Raw genomic sequence first — 27,773 nt, 5'->3', positions numbered from 1 at the left:
TGGAGCTTACACTTAAGTTATCATCAACTGCAAACACACTGAGACAAGATGCTTAAAGATTCTTTTAATTCATTTATTACCTGTGCACAAGAGAAGTAACTACCAATAAAAACTCAGGAGATATACAGTATTTTTTACATGGTTGTTAAAAGGAATTAGAATATCACATGACCATGAATGAAAGTAATATTTCCAATTACAAATCAGAATACATGTTAGAATCCTAATGGAACAAGCCAAAAAGCCTTAGAAGCCGTTCCAGAGCACAAGTCAGTGCCCCTTTAATTTGCACAATAATAAAGGTAATTTACAGTTAATCTTTGTGAATATTGAAACAATGTTACAATGCAAGTTTCTGTACAGTTAGATTTAAAGAGATAACCAGAACAGTAACTCTAGTATATTTTAGCTGAACTTGCTTAAGCATTTTTGCTGACATGGTAGTCAAAGATGCTGAAAGATTCTACACTGAAAAGAGTCTTACGACTTTTTTTTTCCCCTGGCTTTTTTGCATTTCTTATAATCTCATTCTATTGCAATGTGTAAATCTCCAGAAATGAGCTGTCTCCATTGTATATATTGTGTTTATACAAATTAAAGCAAAAAAAAGGTAGTTACTGAAGTGGTGTAAGTCTTTCACCATTTTGCTAGCAAAAAACCCCAAAAAAACCACCATGCCAAAATCACAATAAGCAGTATTGGTACCCACAAATTGTAGCTTCAATTAATTTTGTTTCATTTTTAATTTGTATTCTACATAAATTACTACTGAAAGCTAATGCTTAAGTAGTAAATAAATTGGACAGTTGTAAGTCAGACAAAACCTGCTCACCCAACTGTGAAAGCTGAGATTGTTTCAAAAAAATCACAAATAATGCAGAAAAGTGTGATGCATGCAAAAGTGAAAATGCATTGATTCCCACTATTTGAAGAAAACTACTGCACTCCACCTTAAAATGCATCAGATTGATTTTAGTTGTAACAAGACAATCCCAAGAGTCAGAATGAAATAAAGCAAATATTTTAAAGATTTAGAAGTTGTTATCAAAAATAAATTACATTTTTTCAAGTTAAAGAAACACTGCTATGAAGGCTGAGAACCAAGCAGCCTTTCAATAGCTGCACTGACGTCTCCTCCTGTTGCTATTAGCGCTTGTAAGTTTGCTTCACGGTTCAGAAAGCCCATTGCACTCAGCTGCTCCAGTTGTTGCTGAAATCGAACTTCTGGATTTTGCAACTGCTAAGAATAAAATTTCAAGCTATGAAGGCATAACACACATTTAGTAAAGTAGAGGATCTAAACGCAGCTGGTTCTGCACCACTCTTGTCTTTACAAATTTTTTACTACATCTTTTTCGAGATCCTAAAACTATACTATGACATAAAAAAAAAATTCAGTTTTGAATTGAATTTAACAAGTCAGACCAGCTTCCAAGAGTATCTACACTTACATGACATTCTTGAACTGCAGGAAAAGCTGCTTCTTTGATAGAAAAGGATTAAAATTAAACTGGGTAAGTATGTCTCATGAACATTTTCTTAAAGACAAGCACATACATGTTTTTTTATTTAAATGAAACAGAGTTCAGCCTAGTAATATGAAACAGCAAGGATTATGATGATGTCACTGTTGGCAATAGTGAACAAAGACTTTTTTTCTTTACATAAAAATCACATAATTGTTAATGCTCCAAGCACTTGTTCACTAAAATTACCCAAATTCTAATTGTTAGAAAGCTTCAGTCTAAGGCAAACTGGCAGCTGTGCTTTATGGGATTATCTGGCTCACGCAAACTCATGGCAAAATTCTGCATAATTTCAGTGGTGTATCAGTTCAGAGGCATATCTGAATCAGAACAATTATAGAAAATAATATGCTGAAGTAATACTGAGAAGCATTTTTGAAATCAGTGAGTTGATTCAGACATTAAGACAAAACTTGTGCAGCCACTGCTAATTTTCCTTTTGTTCTAATTCAACAGTTTCATACATCAAGAAATTGCCACCAGTATTTAAAATCTGCATATGGTTCCACACCAATCCAATGTAAAGACATAACCTGGAATTTAAGAACTGCCTCCCACTTGCTTCCCCCATGCAAAACTAAAGAGAATGTTGACTCAGTAGTGCAAGATTTGACAACTTAAGTGAAAATGTATAATATGGTTTCCCACAGTGACACCCACCAACACTTTCTTGTGGTTAGAAAACTAAAAGAGTCTGTCAGATCAGCAAGCTGAACTAACTCACCCTGTGGCAACAGAAAAAGCAGGACTGCCCCTTCCACCAGCGGTCTGCCATTACACTGGGTATGCACCACAGTGTTAGGGTGCCGTTTCACACAGCATTCTTGGAGAGTTAACAGCGTGTCTCCTTTAAAGCCAATCTTCTTCACCACCCTACAACTACTGGCAAAACTGCTACTTTTGCTTGACTTTTGGAACTCTGGAAACCCTTAATCCCACTCAGCATGTTAACAAAATGCACTACAGTCTGGACCTGCAGGATGTCAATGAAGCCATACAACAAATTCAGTCTCCAAATAACCAGAGTGTGGTTATTCCAAAGCGTGGGACAGAGGCTTAGTTACAGCTAAAGAGTGGCAGCCCGCAATAAAGACAAAAAGCACAGAGGTAACGATGTTCAATACGCTTTTCTCTTGCCTGAGCCCACAATTCACTTGCCAGCAAACCTTCCCATCCCAATGTGCCTCAATCTTTCCAAGCACTTCAGAAATTAAAGGGTATGAAGATGAGTGCATAAAAATCAACTGTTTAAAGGATACTTCTACTCAAGTTCAATGTTTTTCCAGCATTAACTTGCACAGGTGCAACACCACTTTTAAACCCCCTCTACTCTCCTTTGACCAGAAGTATTTAGGGGGCTCTCCTCTCAACAATCAGCTTCCTTTCTAGTGGTCTACAATGCAAAAACCAAGTAAGAATTTTAAAAAAATCTAGAATATAGTGATGTACTTTACCTGAGCATTTGCACCAGCAAGCGCCTGCAACATTTGCTGGACAAACTGCTGATGACCAGGTTCAGCAGTTCCTGATGTTGGACTTGTACTGTCACTGGGAGCAGAACTAGGTACAGTGGACCCTGCAGGAGCTCCAATGCTTCCTAATCCACCTAAACCAGGATTAAATCTGCATAAATGAGAAAAAGAAATACACTGCTTGAATTATAAATTGTAGCTTGCCTTCTCAGTTATTTAATTACAGTAAAAATCCTGTTCAAGAGGGAATGACAATTTAAGTAGTAAGACCAGAGTCATCACTGTTTAGAAGCGCACAGCAGGCAAAACTGGCAGCTTCTAAAAAAATTTTAGTTAAACTATAAAAGGCAGGAAGAGTCATCTTTAATAAAAACTGGTTAAGTCTCCACGTGTAAAAAGAATGAACAACGAAACACAAGAGAAAAGGTCTTGTCTAAATTTGTAAGACTGATTCTTACCCTGGTATAAGCCCCGGTGCTTCTGTTGCTAGCGTCTGCAAGCCCTGCTGAATCTGTAGCAAAGCCTGCATTGCTCTGGGGTTTGACATAGCTGATATCGTGTCAGGATTCTGCATCTAAGAAAAGGAGATAAACTCTTCCAATATATGCAGACATTCACAGTTAATCTTTATCACTAGATGTTTTACAGAATCTGATATAACTTCTGAACTTGTTATGCAGCTTTGAGTATTTACATGAAATCCTTCAGGTATTTTTCCTTTTTTGAGAAAACTTTCATAGGAGGTCATCAATGAACTCTCTAGATGTGGACTAAGTCTTTCAAATAAGAAGTACACAGGGAAAAGTGTTTTTCATTTCCTCTTCCAGCAGACTTTGTAATCTTTCAAAGCTATAGGACTGTATTAGTCCAACTCATTCTAGATTTAGTCTCCTATATCGTACTACTGGTAAGCAACTATGGTGAACACAATGGAACAAGACCAACAGGTATCCAAGTTATATAATATTTATTTTTCCTAGCTAAATTGAGACCACAGCAGTGCGATCATGACTATTTATGCATGTCTTCCTATCTGTAGTGCCCTCAGAGCCTAAAAAAATGCAAATACAGTGCCAAACATACTAGCAAGCAAATGTAGAATATTCAAGGCCTCTCTCTCTCCTGTGACTTCAATTAACCGGCTTTCACATCCACAGATACTTTAAAAGGCAAATTCTTTTCATTTCTGAAATTAAGTGTCCAGAAACCTAACTGTTTTAGATACAAACCCAAAACTAATGGCTTATGCTCACCTCTGCTTAGAGATGCCATAGATAAGTGAAAAGTAATGTTTCAGTCACAAGTGACACAGCCTTGGTAGCCAGACCTACTTCAAACAGCAGACAGGTTTGTTAATCTTAGCAGCCTTCACTTGGCAACTACACCAAATTCCTTCGGCTGCAAAAACATTTTTGATTCGCATAGAAGTTACAGATTAAGGTCAAACTACCTCTGGTGCAGAGAACTGCAGAATAGGACATGAACTCTGGTCTGGAATATGGGTGCATACTGAGACTTAAGCACAGCAAGTTGTTAATATTCTCCATTCATCTCTTGGACTTTTACCTTCCTGACAGCTAGAAGTCTGAAAATAACTAAATATAGCTGGTAAAGTTTACTCAAATTTTAAAGAGGAAAACATTTTGCGTTCTCCAAAGAAAGCTGCTGCAACTACTTAAAGAAATTATTTAAATCCCAACTTACTGTCTCATATTTCTGTTACTTTACAGAAATGGTGGCCCAACAATTCTCGGAGCACTTAGGTGACCTGGATTTTCCCTCTATTAAAGTTATTAATTTCAGCTGTTAAGTAGCAGCAGCAATTCTTTCCTAGTTCTGCCAGGCAATTGCCCTTTATTGCAAAAGATGCCTTCCATTATGCAGAGGAACATTCCATGGTTTCTATCACCTAAACCCATAATATAAATGCCAGTAGACAAGCAAGGGAGTACAAGCTGCAGTGCTCTCAACATTCTAAGAATATCCAGCTATTTCTACACTTCACCTGCTAATGCTGCTGATCATCTGACCTAACATAGCGAATACAGCAGAGAACTAGCTGTGCAGATAAATTGCAAGGTGATACTGAGATCTTGGCAACGCACATTTACTCTGATATGAAGGACTGCCTAATGATGAACTCATGCATTTGATTAAGTCTTCAATTCCTAAGAAAAGTCTTGCTTGCTCCTATTTAGGGAACACAGTACTACTACACGCTGTGGCAGCTAATACCAAGCAAATACCTAGACTGCAAACACAATGATATTAAGAGGGGAAGATGGTGGGAGGCCAATCTTTACAGGCAAAAAAACTTCAGAACTCACTTCTTTTGAATTAGACATGCTGTAAGATCTCTTTCCCAAATACTCAAGGTAGGTTTGAAGAGGTACAAGAAAAGCATAATGAAACTTTATTCTAGTAGTGGGAGAAGTACTAAGCTTTTTAATTTGCAAAACAAATCATGTTGCAAACAGGTGTTCTTCAACTGATGAGCCATTAGAACTCCTTCCAAGCAAAGAAGCAAAAGCAAATCTAAGCAGTTGCACTAGCCGAAGACAAAAACATCCGCTAAAAATCAGGTTTAACTTTTAAAAAGGATAGAGCCATTAAGCAAGAATTTATTACTACGTGACAATCCAACCTGGTGTCTAAAGCTAAAGAGAATATATTACAGAATCTAGCTTTTAGCCAAATCAAAGACACCAGTTTATTGAAAATATTTCTCACTGATTTGCAGACATGTATTAGCAGCTCTATTTCATCTTACTTGCTGAAGGAAAGTTGGAAGTTGTTGTCTCATTTGTTCCTGAAGTTGAGGATTTCCAGCAAATAAAGGATTATTCAACATCATCTATGGGACAAAAATATTTAACTTCACAAAGATCAAGTAGTAAAAACCACACGGGGTTTGAAAACTACTTACATGGTAATAGTCTATGAAAATAACCTCATAGAATAATGATCATCTACATCTCCTTTGACCAAAACTTGTTATGAACAACCGGACTAGAACACACTGCAGAAGTTTTTTGGTTGGGTTTTTTTTTTTTTTTTAATTCATTTATGCTGCTGTTGTTTTAGTTTGGTTTGTTTGGGTATTTTTATCTTTTAAGTGAATGAACTGCCAGATAATTGCCAAGACAACCTCACTTGTATTACAAGAAAATCCTTGTCTGCTCAGCCTCCACTAGAGATCTAAGCAATGGCTTCCCTGCAAACGTCACCTGAAGTGAAGGACATTTTCCAATTGAGTATTTACTACAGAGAAGATAATGTTTTTTTAGTCTCAGTTCAGGATTTGACTTTGGATATTACTGCTTTAAGTAAAATTTGAAAGCACTTCTATGATAGCATTCATAAAACGGCACCTGAACTTCTACAGTGAGCACAAGTCACAAAACAGAAGCTGAAACCAGAATCATTCCTAGACTGGGCACCACCTCACCTCCCTTCACTTCTCCAAAGCTAGTAAGGGTATTTATTTACTGGTAGATCTACTGTAATTTACAACCAAAACATTCATTTTGTCCAACTGGTTCTTAGGCTGGGTCACAAGTTTAGGGCTGTACAAAACATACACAAACTTACAAGTTATTTTAGAAGCATGCCTGGCATGATGTCCAATTACAAATTGAAGAAGCTCACTGCAACAAATTATTAAGTATAAGTAGGTAATAATTTCAGTGAGTTAGGGCTTAACATTGAAAACTGGGCCACTCACTACAGACAACTGAGATGTGAAAATTTAACTGTGCCATAGATTGAACTTTTTTTTTTTTCTTTTTCACATCAATACACACAATACATTACTATACCAAATGCATTTACCTGTACAGCAAGATCAGGATTTTGGCTTAATGACTGCATCATGCTTCTCATATAGGGTGCAGACAACATATTCTGCATAAGTTGTGGGTTTTCTGTTATCTGCTGCAATAAACTCTGCATTCCTGGTGTGTTGAACATACCAGCTTTAAAAAAAAGTAAAAGGCCACTTTAGCAAACATCCTGACTATCATCAGATGAATTAGACTACCTAGAACCAGGATATAATCACTTGGTTTCTAAGAGTTTTAGTCCCTGAAACATACCTCAATGCAGTTCTGCCTCCACAGACATCCTAGAAGACAGAGGCTGTATCCAACAAGCAATCCCACTAAGTATCCAAAATTATTAGCTCTCACATTTGTCTCCAAACAGGAAAAATACTATCATTTATATAGAGATTCCCTGCCTTTGTTATTTTAAGGCAATACACAAGTACTATTACCACTCTTTGTTTACTTTTTATGTTTATTTTTCTACAGAGGACTTTGCTACTGGTCAAATGTTCTACAAAAGTAAATAGCACCAAAAACTCTGAAGCAAAAACTCTCTAATGAAAGCATAATTTCCTGCAAGTCCCAACTATGTGCAAATATATAAAATTGCAGTAACAAACATACCTCCTAGTCCAGGTCCCAAATTTGGTACAGTTGAGCTCTGCCCTGTGCTGCCAGAGGTGCTGTTTCCAGCACTACTGCTGCCACCACTCTCACCACTGGTGGTGGTACTTGTTGTGGAAGTCTGCGAGCTGGACTGAGGAGCCCAGGGATTTGGTAGAGGATCTCTATTTTCTGTACGAGATGGCTGACTGTCCCCTCCTGTTGATGCATTGCTTACTAAAGAAGCAAATGGGTTACCTCCAAACTACAGGGGAAGGAAAGCAAACATGTATTATCTGCTAAAGCAAACAGTTTATACATTGGCTATAAATGACAAATTACCTTCCAAAATTACAGAAGGTGGTAAGCGTTGATGGCTCTTGATAAGTCATACTCACCATTCTATAGTAATTCATTGTAAATATTCTGAAAAGACTAGAGATACTAGCCCATCCAGAAAAAATTAAATCACATTTTTTTGAAAGCAGTGTTCTACTACACTGGTATTTTGATCACAATAAGATTGTATCTTGCATACTGGTTTACAAATTCAAAGCCTTTTTTCCTTCCCATCTTAGGTTCCAAGTTACTAAACACACCCCTAAAAAAATATTCCTGGACCTCAGAATTTTAAGGCAAAGAATTAAAAGAAATTAAAATCAAGTAATACAGGAACCCATTAACTTTAAAATACTTTCTCAAATACACAAAGCAATACCTGTATTTCTTCAAGCTTAGAGAAGCACCAAATTTTTAAAGCTCTTTCCTCCTCCCCTCAAGAGTAAGAGACCACGTGTTGACTTCAAGCTTCAAGAAACATTTTGTCACATACGCATTTTGAAATTTACATTACTTACATGTTTTTGTTTTAAAAAAATTTTTACTTTCAGTGGCATCTGCAATCTTTTCTCACCTGTTCCTGTGCTGCATTCATCATTGGCTCCTGAATATCTGTGTACATACGTCGTAAGGCATTGTATCCACCTGGTATACTTTCAAGGTTGCTCAACGCTCGGTCTTGGTTTCGCATCATTTCCTGCATCATTGCAGGGTTTCTAGCAAGTTCTAGTGTCTAGAGAAGTGGAACGTTTAATCTGTATTAATAAGAAATCCATTCTAAGGCGAATGGATTTCAGCGTTTGGCAATATCTCAGTTACCACTGTTTAACCCGGTTTGAAATTATGATTAAAGCCAAATGAAGATGTCAGCTTAGTGGGACTCAAGTGAATTCAGTACTTAGCCAGCGTTCTACCACAACTGTCATTATGTTCATTGGGTCAGGAAGCACTGGCTAAACAGAAGAAAAACCTGGATTAAACTGTTCTTTTATTTCTTCATCTTCACAGCACGAAATACTCCTACCATTTCCAACATCATTACAACAGGCAGTTTATAGTAAGAAATTTAAAGTAAATACCTACATTTTCAGAAGCACCTATTTTTCTTCTGATACCTTCTGCCAAACACCATATGTTACATACCATTAATTTTAGAAGTACTCAGAAATACCCCCAGTTAGATAAAACTAAAATATGTGGTATTTTGGATAATTACTACTTCTGGTACAGAGGGTTTCAAGTGCACACACAGACATCCAACTCTAACCTCCGAAGGCATGATTACACAGTCCTCAATGTCAGAACGATGTCGCAGACCTTCTGAATTATCAGTCTATTTTGGACATTAACAACTAGAAACGCAAGTATCAGTTGTCTACAGCAATCTCTTACGGATTTTCTAGTAAGCCTAAATACTTCAAGAATATTTAAGCACGTCCAATTCCTGTTCTGTTGTTCACAGTTACAATATAATCAAAAGTCATGAACTTACAGAGATCCTTCCACATACCTGTCTCATTATATCTGGATTATTCAGCATGTGACTGATTTCTGGATTTCTCTGTATCAGTTGCTGCATTTGAGGGTTAGCCATAATTAACTGCCTCATCAGGTCAGGATTTGAAAGCATGCTCTGAACAAATGGATTTTCCATTATCTGAACCATCATTTCTGGGTTGGACATAAGTTGCCGTTGCATCTGACTTTGCAACTCTGAGAAGTTTGATGTATTTAAGCCCAGGCTACTCAGACCTGCAAAACCACCGAGGCCACCTTTAAGAGAATGAAAAAAGTATAACCAAACTTTCAGCTTCTAGTATACATTGAAACACATCCAGGTTCTTTCTAAATACAAAATACTTGAACTTATCCCACACTTTAAAGTAATGAAGATGAATGGAAAGTCTATCTTTGCAAGCTGTTAAGGAATTGTCCACCAAGAGTTCACTTCTTTAAGTAAGAAGACACACAAACAAAAATCCAAGAAACTGTTATCTGAAATAGAATGTGTTATAATTCTAACAGCTTTTTCTTCTCATTTTCAATAGGTAAGATACAAGGGATGTTTGATTGTCAGGGTCTTAGGTTCCTCCCCCCCTCCCAGCAACACTGACAATGCATTTATAATAATCATTTATCTGTCTCTTGGTTAGACTATAACCAAGAGAGAGTTCACAATGACTCATATTCCTTATTCTAATCAAAAAGTAGAGCTCCTCTTCTCGCTAATGCACCAAGAACTAATTATGCTTTGAACTCCCCTCCTCTGCCGAGTCCAAACAAGAAATCTCAGAAAGTACTCATCAGTCTGAAGACATGTTTACACCTAAGAAAGCAACTGCTTACTATGGTTAGCTTTTCCAGTTCTACCTCTTCCCAGGACCCCAAAATCAAATGGCATGAAAAAGAATGAACCAAAAATCCCACTAAAAACACTAGATAGTATTTTTAAGTCAATAGACTACAGCCTCTTTATCCATAAAGAAAAGACTGATGCTATTAGACTTGGAACCTGAGAAATACCGAGTTGCAAGACTAGCAGCAATTTTGTTACTTCTGTTCCAGATCTTGGTTTCATTTTACAGGTCCAACTTCATCAAAACTCTCCTCACAGCAACTCAGATGCACTTTTAAGGAGCACAAGGGCACTGGAAGGAGTATCATTACCCATAGTGCCAGAATATAGCATAAGTGGCACCTTACTACTAAAGGTGAAACAGCCCAAGTCTGAAGTTTGTGGTGAAATACTGGAACAGGCTACCCAGAGAGATGGTATATACCCCATCCCAAACATTCAAGGTCAGGTTAGATGGAGCTCTGACAACCTATCTAGTTTAAGACGTCCCTGCTTATTGCAGGGGGGCTGGACTAGATGTTCTTTGGAAGTCCTTTCCAACCCAAACTACTCTTATGATTCTATAAAAAATTAAGGAAACAACTTTCCTCTGGTAACTTACTGATCAGAAACCTTGTATAACCAATACCATAGATATATGTAATCACTTTTTTGGGTGGTGAGTTAGTTTGTTTTTAAAGTTTTCCATGCTATCTAACCAATATTCTTACCCAAGCCCAAAGGGTTACTATTTGTTGAAGCTGGTGTTGAGGTACTACCACTTGATGTTGAAGTGGTAGCAGTACTCCCAGTGGTGTTTGCTTGTTGAGCTGGGTGGTCTTGTGATCTAAAAAAAGCAAGTTTATGAAGTTGCAACTTTAACAAGTTCATTTAAATAATGCTGTTAAATACAGGAACAGTATCATACTTGAGAATCTTAATCTACATTTTGATTCTTTCTCAAAAATCACATTGTTATCTCTAGATGGTTTCCTGTAAAATCTTTCCGAGACATCCGTAATATCATCAGTTTTACAGAACAGTAGTTTGAAACATTAAGAAAACAGATGGGCACCACTGCAGCCATTACCATCTTCTCACCCTATCCCTGGGACACCCACCAATGAATTGTTTCCTCAGTCCTCTACCGTGCTTTAAGGATCCTTGCCTTATTCCATGTACTCAAATACTACTGATTATGTCTGGGGCTTAAATAAAGCATAGCAAGATTTAATGTGTTGAATTTACTTAATGCCGCATCATTAATAGGATGCCTTACTGAATGTGAAATTCAGTTAACATTTCATTAGAAGTCAAATATGAGAATCTCAATAAAATTTAAGATTTCAAGAACAGGGTAAAAAAAAATGTTATATGAAGTTAAAGCCAGCATAATTTAGCATGGGCACTGAAGCATACTCAAGTCATATGCTGGCCATGCCCTTCTACTGCAGAGGCATAAACATGGGTGCTGCCATTTAGTGAAAGAGGTCAAGGAACTGAGCTTGTGTAAAACTAACCTGGCCTCTATTCAAAACAGAAAGAGGCTAACTTGAAACCCAAATGAGTTCTCCAGTCTGGTTCAACAATTAATCTCACAAATTCCTGTATCTGCAGGACTACAGCGTGAAGTAACTTGTAGAAGCTATGAATTCAGACCTCACACAAAGATTTGAGGATTCAACAGTACACTAAGTTTCATGCCTCGGTTAATCTCAGAGCACCTTTCTGCTGTAATGAAATTCTGTGATTCTTTCACTAAAGCAGAGGCTGGAAAAAAAAACCCAAAACAACAGAAACAAATCCAAATAAACAAAAATATCCAACCCAAGCCCAAGAGATGCCTCAGGTCCAGAGGCTCCCCTGCTATTTCTAAGAGTTCTCTGACTCCAGGCAAAACATTAGCTACCAAAGCCATAAACAGAAACTAGAGGCATGTGGAATACTTTGCACACTTTGCAAGTTCTTTCACCAAATCAACACTAACTTATAAGTAGCCTATTCTGCTGCTATACCCTGCTCATTTGACCAGTGTTCTTGTAAACAGGTAAATAAATCACAGCATGCCAAGTCATGAAGGTCTAAGATGCCATGGGACCAAGTCAACTTATTCAAGTTCTTACTGATGTTCTGGGTGTGAAGGAGGAGATATTGGTTTTGATATCTAACAGTTCTTGTTAAACTTGTGATTCCTACAAATTTGGTTTTGCATCTTTTAATATATATTCTTGTTTCCTTTCATGTCTATCAAAACACAGATTTTGCCGAGTGAAAACCCGTTCTAGAGAAAATCTTTCAGACAGATGCTAACAATCCAGGAAAGGGAATACCTGGATAGCTTTGACATAAGTTGCCCTGGCATAAGGCATCAGGTGAAACTCCTGAGAGGAAGCATTAATACTCTGTAACATTAATGGCAACTGTGAACTTTGAACACAACACAACTACCATTGACCATGTGGCTGTAACTTCAGTGAGGAAGATTATAGGCTGTACACTGACCATGGATCTTCTGCTAGAGGCACTTGGCTTCCCTTGGTCTAGAAAACACAGCAATCTTTCCTTCGTAAGCAAAAGGAAAGTAAAAAGCTTAAACCGTATTTGATTTTTCAACTGAAAAACTGTTTTGAGAAGCAACTGTAACTCTTCGTGTAACAGACAAGAAAGGCTTTCAAAGTAGGATAGAAAAGCAGACGACTGAAAACTTGCAGTTCATAGTGCTTCTATGGAAATTTGGGGTGTATTTCCTCAAGATAATGATTTGAGTATGAAGTCTGCCAGCCTCAAGTCTTTGAGTGAAATTCCCGTAGAGTGCACATCATCTTTTACATCCACTTTGCCATTATGTTTCCTCTGGCCGCTTATTAACAAATTATAGGTGTTGACTTGGAACTTTGTATTCAGAAATTCAATGCATCTTCACTGCCCATTGCTGACCACTCACTACTGCTCTGACACTGTCTAGGCCAGGTTACAAGATTACAGTGGAAGCCTGTATAATTTTGCGAAATGTAGCACAGTGATAAAATTTATCTTTTTTCAACACGGACTGGTTGGGATATATGAGGTTTCCTATTTCAAAGTGACACTTCTAATATTATTTAGAAGGGAAAAGATCTAGCTTTGGAACAGAACTTTTGTTTATTCAAGTATATGGCAGCAACAGCAGCAGCAACAAACAGAAAAGTAAGTGGCATAAAGTGGTTGGGAGCAATCCAATCTTGATACTCATGGCCAAAACCCAGCACTTGACAGGCCACATCAGAGGGGTCTAAGTCTTGCTTTTTGGGTGAAGCATAAACCCCAGGTATTTCATATACAGAATATTGAGGTGGTTCAGGACAACACTGTACTTTCTGAAAAGGTGATTTTCATTGTGCTGGCAGTTCTCTTTAGCAGGTCTTAGGAGCATACTTTAAGTTTATTCCAGCAAAGACAGTAGGTGAAAACATCACTGCTTCATTTGAAGACAAGGTACATACACGCAAAGGGTCTGTAGCTGGTGGGGTTTTTTTACTTCCTTGTCTGGGACACAATTAAAACATTCTGAAGATAATGGTAATACAGTCTTCTAGAATTCCTCAAAAAAAGCAGGAGAGGAGAGACAGATTGCAATGCTGACAGGACCAATGCAGGGACACCAAAAATTCCCCGAAAGCCATAGAAGTGGCATTGTGCATGGGTGCTCCTTTGCCCAGAGGCAAAATGCAAGAAAGTAAGAGAGACTGGCATGGCTATTTCAGTACGTACAGCTCTTGTAGGTTCAACCTATGAATCCTCTGGTGACTGTGCAAGTCAAAAGCATCCTGCTATCACTATGCACAAAGCCTCTCTGCCACACTCAAGACTGCAGGCAAAAAAAGCAGAAGTCATGACAATAGCATAATACTAGTTTAGATGCATGAAGCACAGAACCACAGTATTAGCTAATACCGTACACAAGATCTGGGTGGCTATCAGGTCTAAACTGCAGGCTGGGGAGGCATGGGGCAGGGAAGGGAAACCTCTGCCAGTGCAAACAAAAGTGTTTTGACAGAAACACAACCCCAGGACAGAGAAGATAGTCCCACCAGGAAGTGACCATGGAAATGAAGACATGATTTTCAAAGATGCCTACATTTAATACTAATGCTACTAATTTCAACAGGTACATAAATTTAATGCTATGTTATGAAGACGCCTCTGTGACTTGGTAAGGCCTTGAAATAGAAAGCATGTTTGGTTTCTGTCCTGAGTTGCATGCCCTTACCTTCATCATGTGACATTTTCCCACAGAAGGAGATCCTCACCACAGACAGGAAAGACTCAAGCAGAAGGGGAGCAAGAACACTCTCACTCTAGAATAACGTGTATTTCATTGACTAAGCAAGCTGCGTTCAGTTGAGGGATGTATTACCCTACTTGCTGAAAGGATTTTTGAGTTTAGCCTTTTCCTTCTGGACACTTCACAGGAAGTAATGTGCAGATGACATAGCTCAACTGATGCAACTTTCTCATTGTCATTTTAAAGTTACTTCACCAAAACAAAAAATTCTTAAACTCCAAGGCCTTCTCTACAGCCAGATAAACTAGCTGCACTAAAGCAGTTCTCCAAAAAACTTCCTTGTCTTGTTTCATCAAACAGCAAGTAAGGATTCACTGCACGTTTTCACAATGAAAAGCTGCACAACATATCTGTATGGATGGTTATGAGCTGGTGTCTAGACCTACGGAGCCAAAATACAGCCAGTATTCAGCACTAAAACCAAAAAAGCAAGACAGTTGCATCTAGAAACATGAACCCAATTAAAATACAAGACAAACCAAAGAAAAGAGCACTGTAACTTCAGACTTATTCTGCACCAACTGTGACTAAGGAGATGATTAAAGTGATTTAGTCCAATCTAGGTTTGCCAAACAGAAAGCTAGTAAGAATTCAGAGTATTTTCACTTCTTAGAGGTAAACAGAAGATCACTCATCAGTAAGGTTACCTGTTTTGCGTTTTGATAACCAGGTGAACAGTAAGTCCATCATGAATTCCATGCTGAGTCAATGTATCTTGATCTTTTAAAATTTTTCCAGCAAATATCAACACCAGCTGATCAGTGTGGGACTTGAAACGCTTAGAGATTTCTTCCTTGAACTAAACAGAAAATATTTACACAATTATGTAATTGAAAACTGAACCGTATTTTTGTATTGATTTAAGGACAATTTATTTTTTTCACTTTAATGTATTATCCTACTTGCACTGCAGATTGTTTCACAACATCTAGAAATTCTTTATTAAGTTTTCTTAATTTTTTTTGTCCATAGGAAAGTGGGAAATAGTTATTTTTATTTTGTATAATAAAAATCAAGAGTTTCACATCTAGACCACTAGTTATGTAACTACCAAATAACAAAATTCAGACTCCACTTAAAAGACTACTATGGCTTCAATTAGGCATCCATCCATGACAATAAATATATACAAGTATATATACTACTTATATATGCACAAATATATACACACCATAAATACTTTTATATAATTATATACTAATGTGCATATAATTATATAAAAGTAAGTATACACTGATACATATATATACACACGCGCGCGTGCCACTGAAACCATCCATTGCTGAAAGACTGAGGATGGAATATCACAAGTATGATATATATGTCTACACTTTTGCTGGAAATAAACAGAGAAGTATCCTCTCTTCTTAGACATATTTTTGCTGCCTTCCATGTATCAAAATTAGCTTTCCCTTCCATGCAGGTAAAAGTTACCTCTCAAGTGGCTCTGCTTTCTCATTCAACATATAACATAGCTACACGAAATACTGTTGCAGCCCAGAGCATGGCTAATAGCCACATTCTTCAGCTGACCAGGAAATCATACCCTCATTAAAACAACTGAACATGGATGCCTATCATGTACCTCCTTGCCTTCCTAGCCAATAATAGCCATGTTATGCTTTGACTGAGTTCTGACTGGGATTTACTATTCTCTAGAAAAATGCTCTCACAGAAAGAAAAAAAAAAAAAAAAGAAACAACAAAAAAACCCCACAGAACTTAAAAAGGAAGATACCCAAGAAAAAATGCTAACCTGATTATAAGAAAGCCTGATAAATTTATTCAATAAAACTAGTCAGTAGGCTAAGTTTTTTAAGAGTATCCCAGACAGTCAGAAACTCCTTCAGCAGTTCACCCTATTTAACAGTTTAAGTTAGTTGACCATACTACTTTAAAAACCTTCCCAAACAGCCTACGGAGGTCTCACTCTTATGAATATAAAATATTAATCTTTCAATTAGTTATGAATAATTTTCTAAGTAAAATCCCACTGTATTAGGCTTTGAAGGTTCTTTTAGTATAGGAAGAGGGGAAAAACCAGATGGGGGGAGGAGGCAGGGAGAGAGTGTGTCTAACAACAGAGGTAAAAAATTTCTGTGTTTGGGTAGGAGGTTACCCTTGGTTATTAGAAGTCTACTCACACAGCATTAGTTCTCGTTCTTGGGGAAAAAAATTTAAAAAACTTATAAAGTCAGCCTTTATACTCACAATATTTAGAGTTGCAAGTATTCCAGAAAGTCACCCAGTCTACTTCCTCCCAAAGTGGGTTACTTAGCTGAATTATTCCTGACATGTTTATCTAGTCTGTTCTCTTCAGATCCCCAGCAACTTTTTTCCAAGAAACCTGTTCCAGCATTTCACTGTCCTGTTTTTTCATTGTCTTGTCCACAATGGACAATCCAAACAGACCGTTGTTCTCCTTAGAATAAAGGGTTGCAGTAAGGCTAATCTTTCATTGAGGGCTGTTTTCTAATCCGATCATTCCCGTCACACTCTGGATTTTCAAATCCAGTTACATCATTTTGTCAGTGGGGAGCTCAAAACTGGATAAAATATTCCATACCGGTTCTTATCTATACTTAATGGAACAACAGGATAAACTCCACATCCTGCAAACCATACTTCTATTTATAAGAAAGTGAGAAAACATTCATGTAACAGTGCTGACTTATTTAACAGCTATAAACTCTAGACTCTTTTCTGCAGAGCAACTGTTCATGCAGTTGCTTCTTATTCTGTGGTGTTCTAGTTCATTATTCTTAATACACATTCTAATGTAGCATAAAACCAGCAGAAATACAATTTCATAGAAAGCTAATGCATAAGAATAAAGGACTACCACACTGTGCCAAACCAAACCTATTTACCCAAACTCATCACATTTTCAATATGTTGTGACTGTGAAATCCACAACTTAATTCTCATCAGAAGGCTGATGCTGTAGTATAAAAAATATTCACAGAATCACACAATATTTTGAGTTGTAAGGGATCCATAAGTATCACTGAATTCAACTCCCTGCTCCTCAATGGACTACCTAAAATTAAACTGTATGATTAAGAGCATCATCCAGACACTCTTTGACCTCTGACCAGCTTGATGCCATGACCACCTCCCTGGGGAGCTCATTCCAGCAACTGACCACCCTCTCAGTGAACAGCCTTTTCCTAACATCCAGTCTGAACTCCTTCCTGATGCAGCTTCATTCCATTTCCTTGTGTCCTACCACTGGCCACCAAAAAGATGAGCACCTCCTCCTCCTCCGCTGCCTCCCTTCAGGAAGCTGTAGACTCTGACAAGGTCACCCTTCAGCTTCTCTTCTCTAAGATGAACAAACCAAGTGACCTGGGCTGCTCCTTCCAAGTCTTGCCATCAAGGCCCTTCACTGTCTTGATCACCCTCCTTTGGACACACTCTAGTTTAATGTCCTTCTTTAAATTACGTTATCTTAAACCAAGCCCTGTGACACACTTCCAGAAGATGCTATTTACCCATCAGGTTAAGGAAACAAAACCCCATTTCTAGAACATAACCAAACAGTACATAATGTTACTAGTATATAGCCATCAAAAGGCTATAAAATTCCTTTTCTCTACTTGCATTTAATGCTATTCAGACCTACAAAACAATACTACAGTATGACATGAATGCAACAGTCAATATACCAGGACCCCCAAAACAACTTATACGGCAACATACATGCATGATCCAAATGCACAATCAATCTTTCCAGTCACAATAATAAAACTGTCAAGAAAACAGCCAATTCTGACTGAGGTTTATTTACATAAAAAGCCCAACCAAGATGAAAGGCGGGGGGGGATCAACACCTAATGTGTTGCTTCTGGGGGGAAAAAATAAAAATCAGAAGACAAGGATAAGTCTCATCTTTGGCATCACCTGATCTCTGCTAATACTAGAAGACTATTAGCTTTAGGCTGGAGTTTGTCACAAGTCACTACTGTTTGCACTGTGAAATACAGTCAAGGAGGATGGAAGAGAAGACTTCCATTCTGTATGCAAAACCTACCTTCGGTATTATCAGTCTCTCACTGTTAATGGTAACTGAACTGCAAGTCCATTCCCCCACAGTGAAGGGAAACCACAGAATTTTCTTCAAATTCAGACAACAAAAGGACGAGCAAAATGACTGGCAAATGCATTCTTACTCCCACAGACCTTATCTGTGTAGCTTTTATAGGACTCCCCACCACTCTTACTGGCAAGAAATAATTTGAGGGGTAAGGTGCTACAGCACTACAGTAATGAAAGACAGCATAAAAAGTGAAGCCAAATTTCTCAATTCTCTTTTCCCTAAACAGAACTGTAAACATGAATCTGGTACATATTGCCTCAGAGCCTCAAATTAAACATATGCAATCAATAGCAAAGGGAATAAAGCAAATGAGATTATGATTATGGGAATTAATACACATTTGTAAGAAAAAACACTATCAGTAAATTATAGTTTAAATACTTTGTTACCAGGGAAAATGAAAGCAGGAGTTTGAAGTGTCACTGACTGGAAATAATGAGCATTTCTGTCCAGTTTTCCCACTGCACTAACTCTTCACTTTTGTTAACATAATCTGAAACCACTGCTTGGTTTATTTGCTTTAATATTCTAAAATGCAAGTTCTAGCTCACTGTAATAATTCTAGGCACTGTGATACTAAAAAAAGATGTTCAGTTTGAGCGAAGAAAAGGACTTAAAGTTGTAAAAATAATGTTTCACCATACCCAACACCCAGCACAGTCACAGGAACTAGTTCATTGTAGTCCTCTAGTCACTGACTAAAAATTATGTATAATTAAGTCAATTGTAGACATTAATAGACAAATCAGTGGACAGAAACACAATGGGAGTCAGACTGAAACACAAGACTAACATCTAGACAGAGTCCTAGTTTCCCTAGTGAGTAAATGAGAACACAGTAAGAGTGAATTAATTCAAGGTCACAACTTCCTTAAAGCATGGAAACTTGTAGATTTGACATGAATTAGAGCAAATCTAAAACTAGTCTTTTTGAAGCACTTTGCCCATATTACCATTTTACCTCAAGCTGACTTGTTTCTATCAACTTTTTTGTTTTTAAAGGACAGGAACAGTGTCATTTTTCACATTGAGAACATTCACTTTTTTTTAGCAGCACACCAGCACTTCTTGTTTATACTCTCAATTTCCATGTTAAATATCCTCATCTTTACACAGCTTTAAAAAAAACTTAGCCCAGTACTGTGCTAACAAAACTTGGATTTTTTCATTCTATGTTAAAACAAAAATAAGCTGTGAAGCAAGTTAGGACTTCTATCACACCACCTCAACTTATTTCCTGTGAAGAATTTTGCAAAGGGTGGACATCATGATGTTAATGCCCAGTGATGAACAAATGCGTACTTCCACCTGACCTAGTTAAAGTAAACATTTTGTCACTTAAAGCAAGTATCTGAATACATGAGTAGAACAGCTGACTAAGACTTGTTTTGCACTGTCAGGTTGCAGAGCAGATCCCTACTTCAAACATTAACATATTAACATCTGAGCATCTGACAAGTAGGCCTAGGAAGGGCCTGGTACAAAGTTATTCTAGGCAAAGTAAAAAATACTAATATGCAAACTGTCCTTCCGTATGTTACCACTACGTAAGGACTCAAAAGCTTCTGCTGCCTCACTCTATGACGTCAAAAACAGCAACTGTAACAACATTACTATCCATTCACATGACAAGCACTGTGAAAAAGCAGTGAAAACAGGGAAACAAATAAATGAAAAATACTTTCCCAATCCTCTCAACCTTGGCTTAATGAGACACACTTAAAAATTAAATTACAGTAACAGTCTGAAAGAGGCCTCAGGGAATCAACATCCAATTCCCACCGAAAAGTAGGAAAAAACAGGCCCCTAAACACTGCAACCGCTTCAAAGATACTAAGCCTCAATTTTATCTAGATGATAATAAAAAAATAAAGTTGCTGTATCTCCCCACACACTCTGTTTTGAATACAGTAGTGGATGACACGGAAGCAAAAGCTTGTACCCAGAGGGCTGAACTGCAGTTCACATTCTCAGCAGTCCCTCCAGCAGTTCTACTACAAAGAGCTTCACATCACATTACCTTGTTCAGCACTGCCATTTCAAATGATCATTTAAACTTTCAGCTGCTATTCCTATTAACTTAACTGTGTAAGTGCATTAGTAAGATCCTACTCTTACACCTACACCTAGATGTTTCAACAGAGGCTAACTTTGATGACCTCTGGCTTTCTTCTATAGCATAGAATGAAAGGCTACAGGTCCTCCTGACCCAAGAAGTTAATGAACCACAGACTCACAGCAACACAACCACCGATAGCTTTCCTAATGAATCATACCTGGTGATCTTATGACTGCGACTTAAAGTGAGTCAGTGGAGACAGGGTTTCATTGCACAATTCTTGGACATATACAGGAAGGGGGACACAAATTTGTGGTTTTAAGTAGGAAAGCACTTTTAGCCCACAGCCTATAGCATGCAGCAGATAAAATGTAGTCAAATATGCATCCCAAATCAGGCTTCTATATAAGCGTATTCTCTCTTTCACAACCCAATGCAGTTACTATCTTCCTGCGCCCTTGCCAGTGACCCATGCTAGTTTCACAATCCAATTATTTCCTCAAATTCCTGCAACCCAAACTCATCTCAAGAAATACATTCAGTTTCCTGATGAGTTTGCAAGGCTAGTAGCCCATACAGGAAAACTGCAGAAATGCAACCTAGTGGAAAGGGCTCAGGACTTGTGTTCTAGCCAGTTCTATTGCTTTCACACATCCTTCAGCAAGTCACTCCACTCCTCCATGCTTTGACTTAGAAGAAATGGTTACCAATACTTCCCTTCTCCATAAAAACACTTTGCAATCTACCAGTGCAAAGTGCTGTCCTTGCAACAGAACTAGTCTGTTCTCTAGCAAGGCACCAAGACTGGAAAAGGGCATAAAAGGATTATGTGTAAACCAGGATTCTTTCAGTAGAGCTCCTTCCTGAGAATCCACCCTATACTTTCTTTTTCATGAGACAGCATAAGATGTTTTATCCTTTAACTTAACTGGGAAGACCTTGGGCAACATCCATTTTTCCTGGGGAAACACCAAGATGGGAGTTACTGCTGACAGAATTTCTTCTCATCCAACTTTAAACTGGTAAGTGTCTTTAAACAGTTTGACGTTAGCAAGTTTCAAATTTAAGGTGATACTGAATATAAACATGAATGGACTACAGATATAATAGCTAACATTCTTTTTAGCCTGCCAGTGGAAGCAAACAATTAATGCCATCTAAAACAAGAAGTATAAAAAAAAGCATTTTTCTCCATATATTCCCAATATATGGAGAAAAATATATTCCCAATTTTTAAGATTTTGGCCTAACCTTACTCCCATACAGTGACCCTTCTTACATATCCAAGGTTTACAGTCACTAGATTAAGATGTTGACTGGGCTCTAAAATAAACATGAGAGCTCTATCACCTCTTACCATGAGACCTCTATCACAGCTGTTTATTCATTAGAGTTTTCTCTGCTGTTGCAATTTTGAACAGTATACAGGACAATCTTTAAAGATTCTGTGATACTCCTGACCCATGACTGAGGGTGAAGGTGTTTTGCAAGCAAAACAAACTCACACAAAATCACAGGAGCAAGGCAGGCCCTATGCAACATGAAAAGTTTAACAAGGATTAAAAACCTGAAATATTAAAAAGAACCTGTGCTCTGCGGGAAAGTATCTGCACACAAGACACTTCACAGTATTATTTAAATAGGTACTCTTATTTTACTATATCTGCCAGTCATTTATCAGAAAACTTGCTAAGTACCATGGTTTGATAACTGATACTTCGGAGTTGCATCTAACTAAGCCAATTGTCAGTAAAATCAATAGACCTTTTCCTAAATGTTTCTGTTCTACCAAACAGCCATCTACCATTGCTCTAAAACAATTTTTACCAAGTTTCCAAAATGAGAAAAAACTCCAAACCTTAAGAAACATGAATAATCAGGAGTATTTATGGAGCTATATGCATATATATGCAGTAGAGTCCACAGATGTGTTTCAATGCACCGAGACACCAGATGATGGAAAACCTAATGTTAAGCAATTCTGGTAGTCAATTCACTTGAGTGCCAACAGAAAGCTAAATCATAACACTGGAAAAGAAAACAAACTGAACTCCATTATCCAGTTTCAACCTTTTTTGGTTGTACCCTTCAGCAATCCCTGGACTACAGAAAAACAGAGAAAGGATTGGATTAAGTTAAGAACAGTTTAATTTTAACTCCTTTATGAAGCAAAACATTACATAAAATATTAAAAGCATATACAAGTCAGGAAAGATGCTCCACTACCAAATTACCCAATGCTCCCCTTAACATTTATACCTATGTGATCTTTATAAGCAGAACATTAGGAATTTGGGATTTTGAGAACTAGGCATAAATCTGAAACCCTGGATTTACAGATTTGAAGTTTCAACCATAAACTGCATTCAGTTGTAATCAGAGAATACAACCTCATGAGGCCTCCAGTTGACAAAAAGCATCCTTCAACACAATGTATACATTTACACATGTAATTCAGTAAGTCAGGCTTTTACCTATAATTTAGTGTAGTACAGAAATCACTTATTTTCAAAAGCATACTACAAGCTGTTAAATATGCTAATACTGAAAACTGTATCCCACACTGAAGAGACATTCCATTAAAATGTTGAAGTTAAATAGATATGGGGGAAAAATGCAAAAGAACCAAATCTGTTTTCTGTGGAACTAAACTCAATTTCACTAAGTCTTCCAGATGGACATTACTCCAAAATTTTCAGATAATCACAGGATTGACAGTAATTATAAGAACTGCAAGCTTCTGAAATTATCAGTGCAGATTTGATATATGCACTGTTTGTTGGCTTAAGTTAAAAATATACAGCAAGTTTCAGAGTTGTCATGTTCACAGAATGCACAACTTGGTATCTTGCAGTCTGCATATGCACTGCTGGACAGTAACTCTGAACCAAATATAACAATCTCTTGAACGCTGCAAATGTCAACATTGGGCATTAAAAGAAATGCACTATGAAGTTTCAGCAAGCTTTAACTCTTCCAAAATTCCCTCATTGCGTAAACAGTCTCAATGATGAAAGTAAAATGTTTTTTCCATTTAACTAGTTCCAACACCTCACCACTCAAACAATTCAAGTCATTCACTAAGACATAGAGACACAAGTCGTCCATAACATGAGCACTTTGCCTTTGCACACAGGCTTTACCAAAACACACGCTTAAGTCACCTGTGCTAAGCAAGAGATTGCCAAGATTGATGAAGTCAGAAAATGAACTGGGGGTGGGGTGGCATTGGTCCTTACAGTGCAGGACAGAGGCAAAAGACAGTTTTGCTAAGCTCAGGTGTCAGCACCGTCAAGAGTCGGCTTAAGTCAGCAAGCTTACAGGTATTTATCTTTACACACCATATATTCTTGCTTTTTGCAAAGACTTCACGATCAGTGTCATACCCAGTCAAGAAAGCAAATATTTGGTCTTTGCCCTAACATTGAGCCAAACTGTGCTCAGTACAATCAAATAGGTTCAACAGAGAAAAAGACAGATGGGTGGCACTTGCAATCAACTGACCTCCCAGAGTGGCTTTGTACTTGAAGGTAATTTTCCATTCCAACCTGCATATCTGCTGTTCTAGCTGCACAACAACAGTATCAGCAATAACAAATCCTACGTTGCTGAAGTCTTCCAACGTAGGGAAAAGTCCTCCTTGACTTAGGGTGGTTGCAAACCTGATTTACATTAACGAGCCGACATAAAATATGTTTTGTGTAGCCCTAAATTTGGCCCTGATGACCCAAAATATTTAGCTAAAAATCTAGATTTTTGTTCTGGCAGTTTTCTGAAATGACTACAGACAAACAAACAAGTCAGCCCACAAAGTTATAATATTAGCTCCAGAAACATGTAACTGAATGGGGTTTATTTTGCTGTTTTAGGGTTACCTGGGTGGTTTTTTTCAACCTACAAATACAGCAAGCATTGCAGGCCCACCTACACCAACAGAACAAACCACCTGCTGATCCCAGATGCATTTGAACAGATACTTGGTTTGAGATCAACCTATTTTCAAGGCTGGCTCTAGAAGCATAACATCTACTGTTGATGCTTATTATTAAGAACAGCCGATTTTTACAGTTTAAAAGCAACAGCCAGTACTAGTCATACTACAGGAACAGTGCAGTTTTTTAGTACTAGTTACGACACTGTCTGAGACGCAAAGCAAACGGTTGACCCATATGGGCAACCTTACTTCAAGAAATCAAGATGTAACTGTAGATTTTATCTTTTAACAACAGCTCCAAGGGAGACAACATTTGGACTTTAAGGTATATGTGGACAACAAAGACATTTCAAGCAGTATGTTCTATTAATTACCTAAATTTGTGTGGCTGCTTTCAGTAAAAACTCATGTTCTTGCCAGGTTGTATAACTATTTGAGTTTAAGACAATTGCTCATTTGAAAACCTGGCAGCCTCACTGGCATTCACATTTAAAACAATCTTGCTGAAGTGGAAAATATTATAAAATTCACATCTTAAGTAAATCATGTTTATAATTCTTGAAGGACCTAAACTAACAGCAGACTGCTTTTCAGGACAAATGCAATCCTCAGGTCAGATCCAGCGTATGAATCTCTCTTTAAAAAAAGAAAAACCCAAACCAAACCCAAACAAAAAACAACACCCACACAAAACCCCCCAAACCTGCAAAGACTTAACAAAAACTGCATGACACAGTTCACAAATCTGTGGAGAACAGAGAAGCAAAAAGCACCCCTTTCAGACTGAGATTGCTGGGAAAGCAGTGGACAACATTAAAAAGCAAACACAGTCATTTTACCTTTGGGAGAAATGCCTAGATTAAGCTTGCAGAGACAGTAGCTGATACATACAATACTGCAGCTGCCAAAATATCTGAAAATGTCAGTGAAGACAGGACAGTAGTCTCACCCCCCTGGCAGCTGGAGTGAAGACCTCAATGAAACTTATGCCTGGGATACTTATAAGCCAAACGCTGACACAAAAAAATCTGATTCTAAACCAGACCCAGTGTAAAAGCTAGTGGGGGGGTGGGTGGGTGTGTGGAAGCGGAAACAGCATTTTGTCTCTGTACATTTACTAACTGGAACAAGAGTCTGATATTCTAGCCAAGGTGCAGGCACTAAATTTTACACTTGGGAGCCTTTACTTCATTTTTTGTATTCTCCTACAATAGCCACACAATGCCTTTGAGCTCACTCATTAGGTAAAGGAAAAGATTTCAAGCTCCGTAACTAGACAACAGTGGCACTATCACACATGTAACCTCTTTTTGGTGGAGTTTGCAGTTACCAACTGTACCAAAAAAATGTGAAATCGTACTGACCTGCCACATTTAGAGACATTTCAATAAGGACTTCAGAGAAATTCTATGGAAAACGAAGTAAGCTTTGACTCTCCTTCAGGGAACTTCACTTTCTGGAGTATTTAGCACAGCAACGTCTACATCCTTCACCAAGTGGGAGACTCTGGCTTTACAGCACCTCTACCTTACAGTTTAATTATACCTTTTCTATGATTTCTAGTTTTCTAATTCAAATAATGAACTTCTAGTCAATACTTGCAAATAGTACTGATTGATTCAGTAGCTGTCACTGCTTCTGTTGAGCCAAAGGTGCCACTGGGCACAGGCTCCCACAAGAATGCAAAAAAGACCCTGATAATTCAGACCTGCCTAACAGTACTGCCACGCTAAGTACTGCATAAATAACTAGCACAGTTAAGTACAGCATGCATGCTTTATTTGTACTGTAAATATTACAAACAGTCTAGAGACATAACTTCCCTAAAATGCAGGCATCTTTGCATAACCTGCTTGCTGCTTCTAAGGACAGTTTTAGATCAAGGTAACCACCGGCAGTACACAGCTGCAACGCAAGGTGATTGCATCTATTTTCTACAGTCATGCTCGCTAGCCAGCCTACTTGCAGACTGAGTCAGCTCGACAGGACAACTCACAGTTAGAAAAGGAGCCACATCCACCTTCCGGCCCGGCTCTCAGCATTGCAACAGCGAAGAGAAAAGACGGAGAGGGGAGGAGGAGGTGAAGCGGGAGGTTTCTTCACTACCCTCGCTAGGCTCAGATGGCAGCGGCCGGCTCCTGGGCCGGGCCGGGCCCAGGCCAGTCCGAAGAACAGGAGCTGCTTTGTCACCGTGACGGGCCCTCGCCCTGCAATGCTGGAAGCGGGAGCCGCGGGCCTGGTCTCCTCTCCCAGACCGCGCTCCGCCCGGCCCCGGGCCCCAGCCCCGTCCTGGCTACCCCCGCCAGGCCCCGCTGCTCGCTCCCTCGCCCGCCGGCCCCTCGGCCCGCCGCGCTGCCCTCACCTGCCGGACACTGCTGGTCTCAGACACGGCGAACTCCTCCTTCTCTTTGGGCGTCTTCACCGTGACTTTGATGATCCGCGGCTCGGCGGCGGCGGCGGAGCCCTGGGCGGGGGACTCCGGGGGGCTACGGCCCCCCGCGGGACCCTCCGCGCTCTCCGACATGGCGGGGGGGGGTGGGAGACCTGGCCGGCTGCGCCCGCGCGCTCCCACCGGCTCGCCACAGACCCTCCGCGCTGCGCAGCGACCCCGACGCCCGCCCCGCAGCCGCGACCGGAAACAGCCCGGCTCCGCCGCGGCGCGCGCTGATGACGCCCCGCATCGGGGAAGTTACTAGAAAAGGGCGGTGCCTGCCCGGGTGTGGGCTGGCCCGCCCCGCCCCCAGGCGCCGGAGGAGCCCCGCGCATGCGCCGCACGCCCCGGCCTCCGCAGCCGCCGCCGCCGCGGGGGGTTTGAACGCTCGGTCTGCCGTCGTGGAGCTTGGAGTTCATGTTCAGATCCAGCGGGGCGCTGTGCTTGGAAATTTCACGGAATCGCAAGTGGTCAGGGTTGGAGGGGACCTCTGGAGATCATCTCGTCCAACCCCCTGCTAAAGCATGTTCCCTCAGAGCAGGCTGCACAGAATCAAGTCCGGGTGGGTTTTGAATGTCTCCAGAGAAGGAGACTGCACAGCCTCTCTGGGCAGCCTGTGCCAGGGCTCTGTCACCCTCAAGGTAAACAAGTTCTTCCTCATATTCAGATGGAACTTCCTAAACAGGCTGCACCGGCCCATCTCTCTCGGCCTTCCCTCATGAGGGAGGTGCTCCAGCCCCCCCACCCCCTTGGCAGCCCCCCGCTGGCCCCTCTCCAGTCGCTCCCTGTCTCTCCTGAACTGGGGAGCCCAGCGCTGGGCACAGCACT

At 39.3% G+C, this 27,773-nt stretch overlaps 1 protein-coding gene across 5 annotated transcripts; it reads right to left on the bottom strand.

The window, feature by feature from the left end:
* Positions 1–49: 49 nt before the first annotated feature.
* Positions 50–27,158, bottom strand: UBQLN1 (ubiquilin 1). 5 transcript variants are annotated; one of them, XM_037373230.1, is made up of 11 exons: positions 26,877–27,158; positions 15,071–15,222; positions 10,831–10,946; positions 9,275–9,537; positions 8,339–8,497; positions 7,447–7,690; positions 6,830–6,972; positions 5,769–5,852; positions 3,457–3,572; positions 2,981–3,149; positions 50–1,259 (listed from the first exon to the last, which is right to left on the bottom strand). In XM_037373230.1, the coding sequence occupies exons 1-11, from the start codon at positions 27,036–27,038 to the stop codon at positions 1,167–1,169; spliced, it is 1,701 nt and encodes a 566-aa protein (XP_037229127.1). In that variant the 5' UTR covers positions 27,039–27,158; the 3' UTR covers positions 50–1,166. The 5 variants fall into 5 exon arrangements, with proteins under 5 accessions (XP_037229127.1, XP_037229126.1, XP_037229124.1 ...); XM_037373229.1 differs by having other exon boundaries at positions 50–1,240; positions 9,275–9,516; XM_037373227.1 differs by having other exon boundaries at positions 50–1,240; positions 26,877–27,157.
* Positions 27,159–27,773: the final 615 nt, after the last annotated feature.

The sequence above is a fragment of the Falco rusticolus genome, chromosome Z (assembly GCF_015220075.1).
Source record: "Falco rusticolus isolate bFalRus1 chromosome Z, bFalRus1.pri, whole genome shotgun sequence".
Taxonomy (NCBI): domain Eukaryota; kingdom Metazoa; phylum Chordata; class Aves; order Falconiformes; family Falconidae; genus Falco; species Falco rusticolus.
This window is presented reverse-complemented; position numbering and strand designations above follow the sequence as displayed.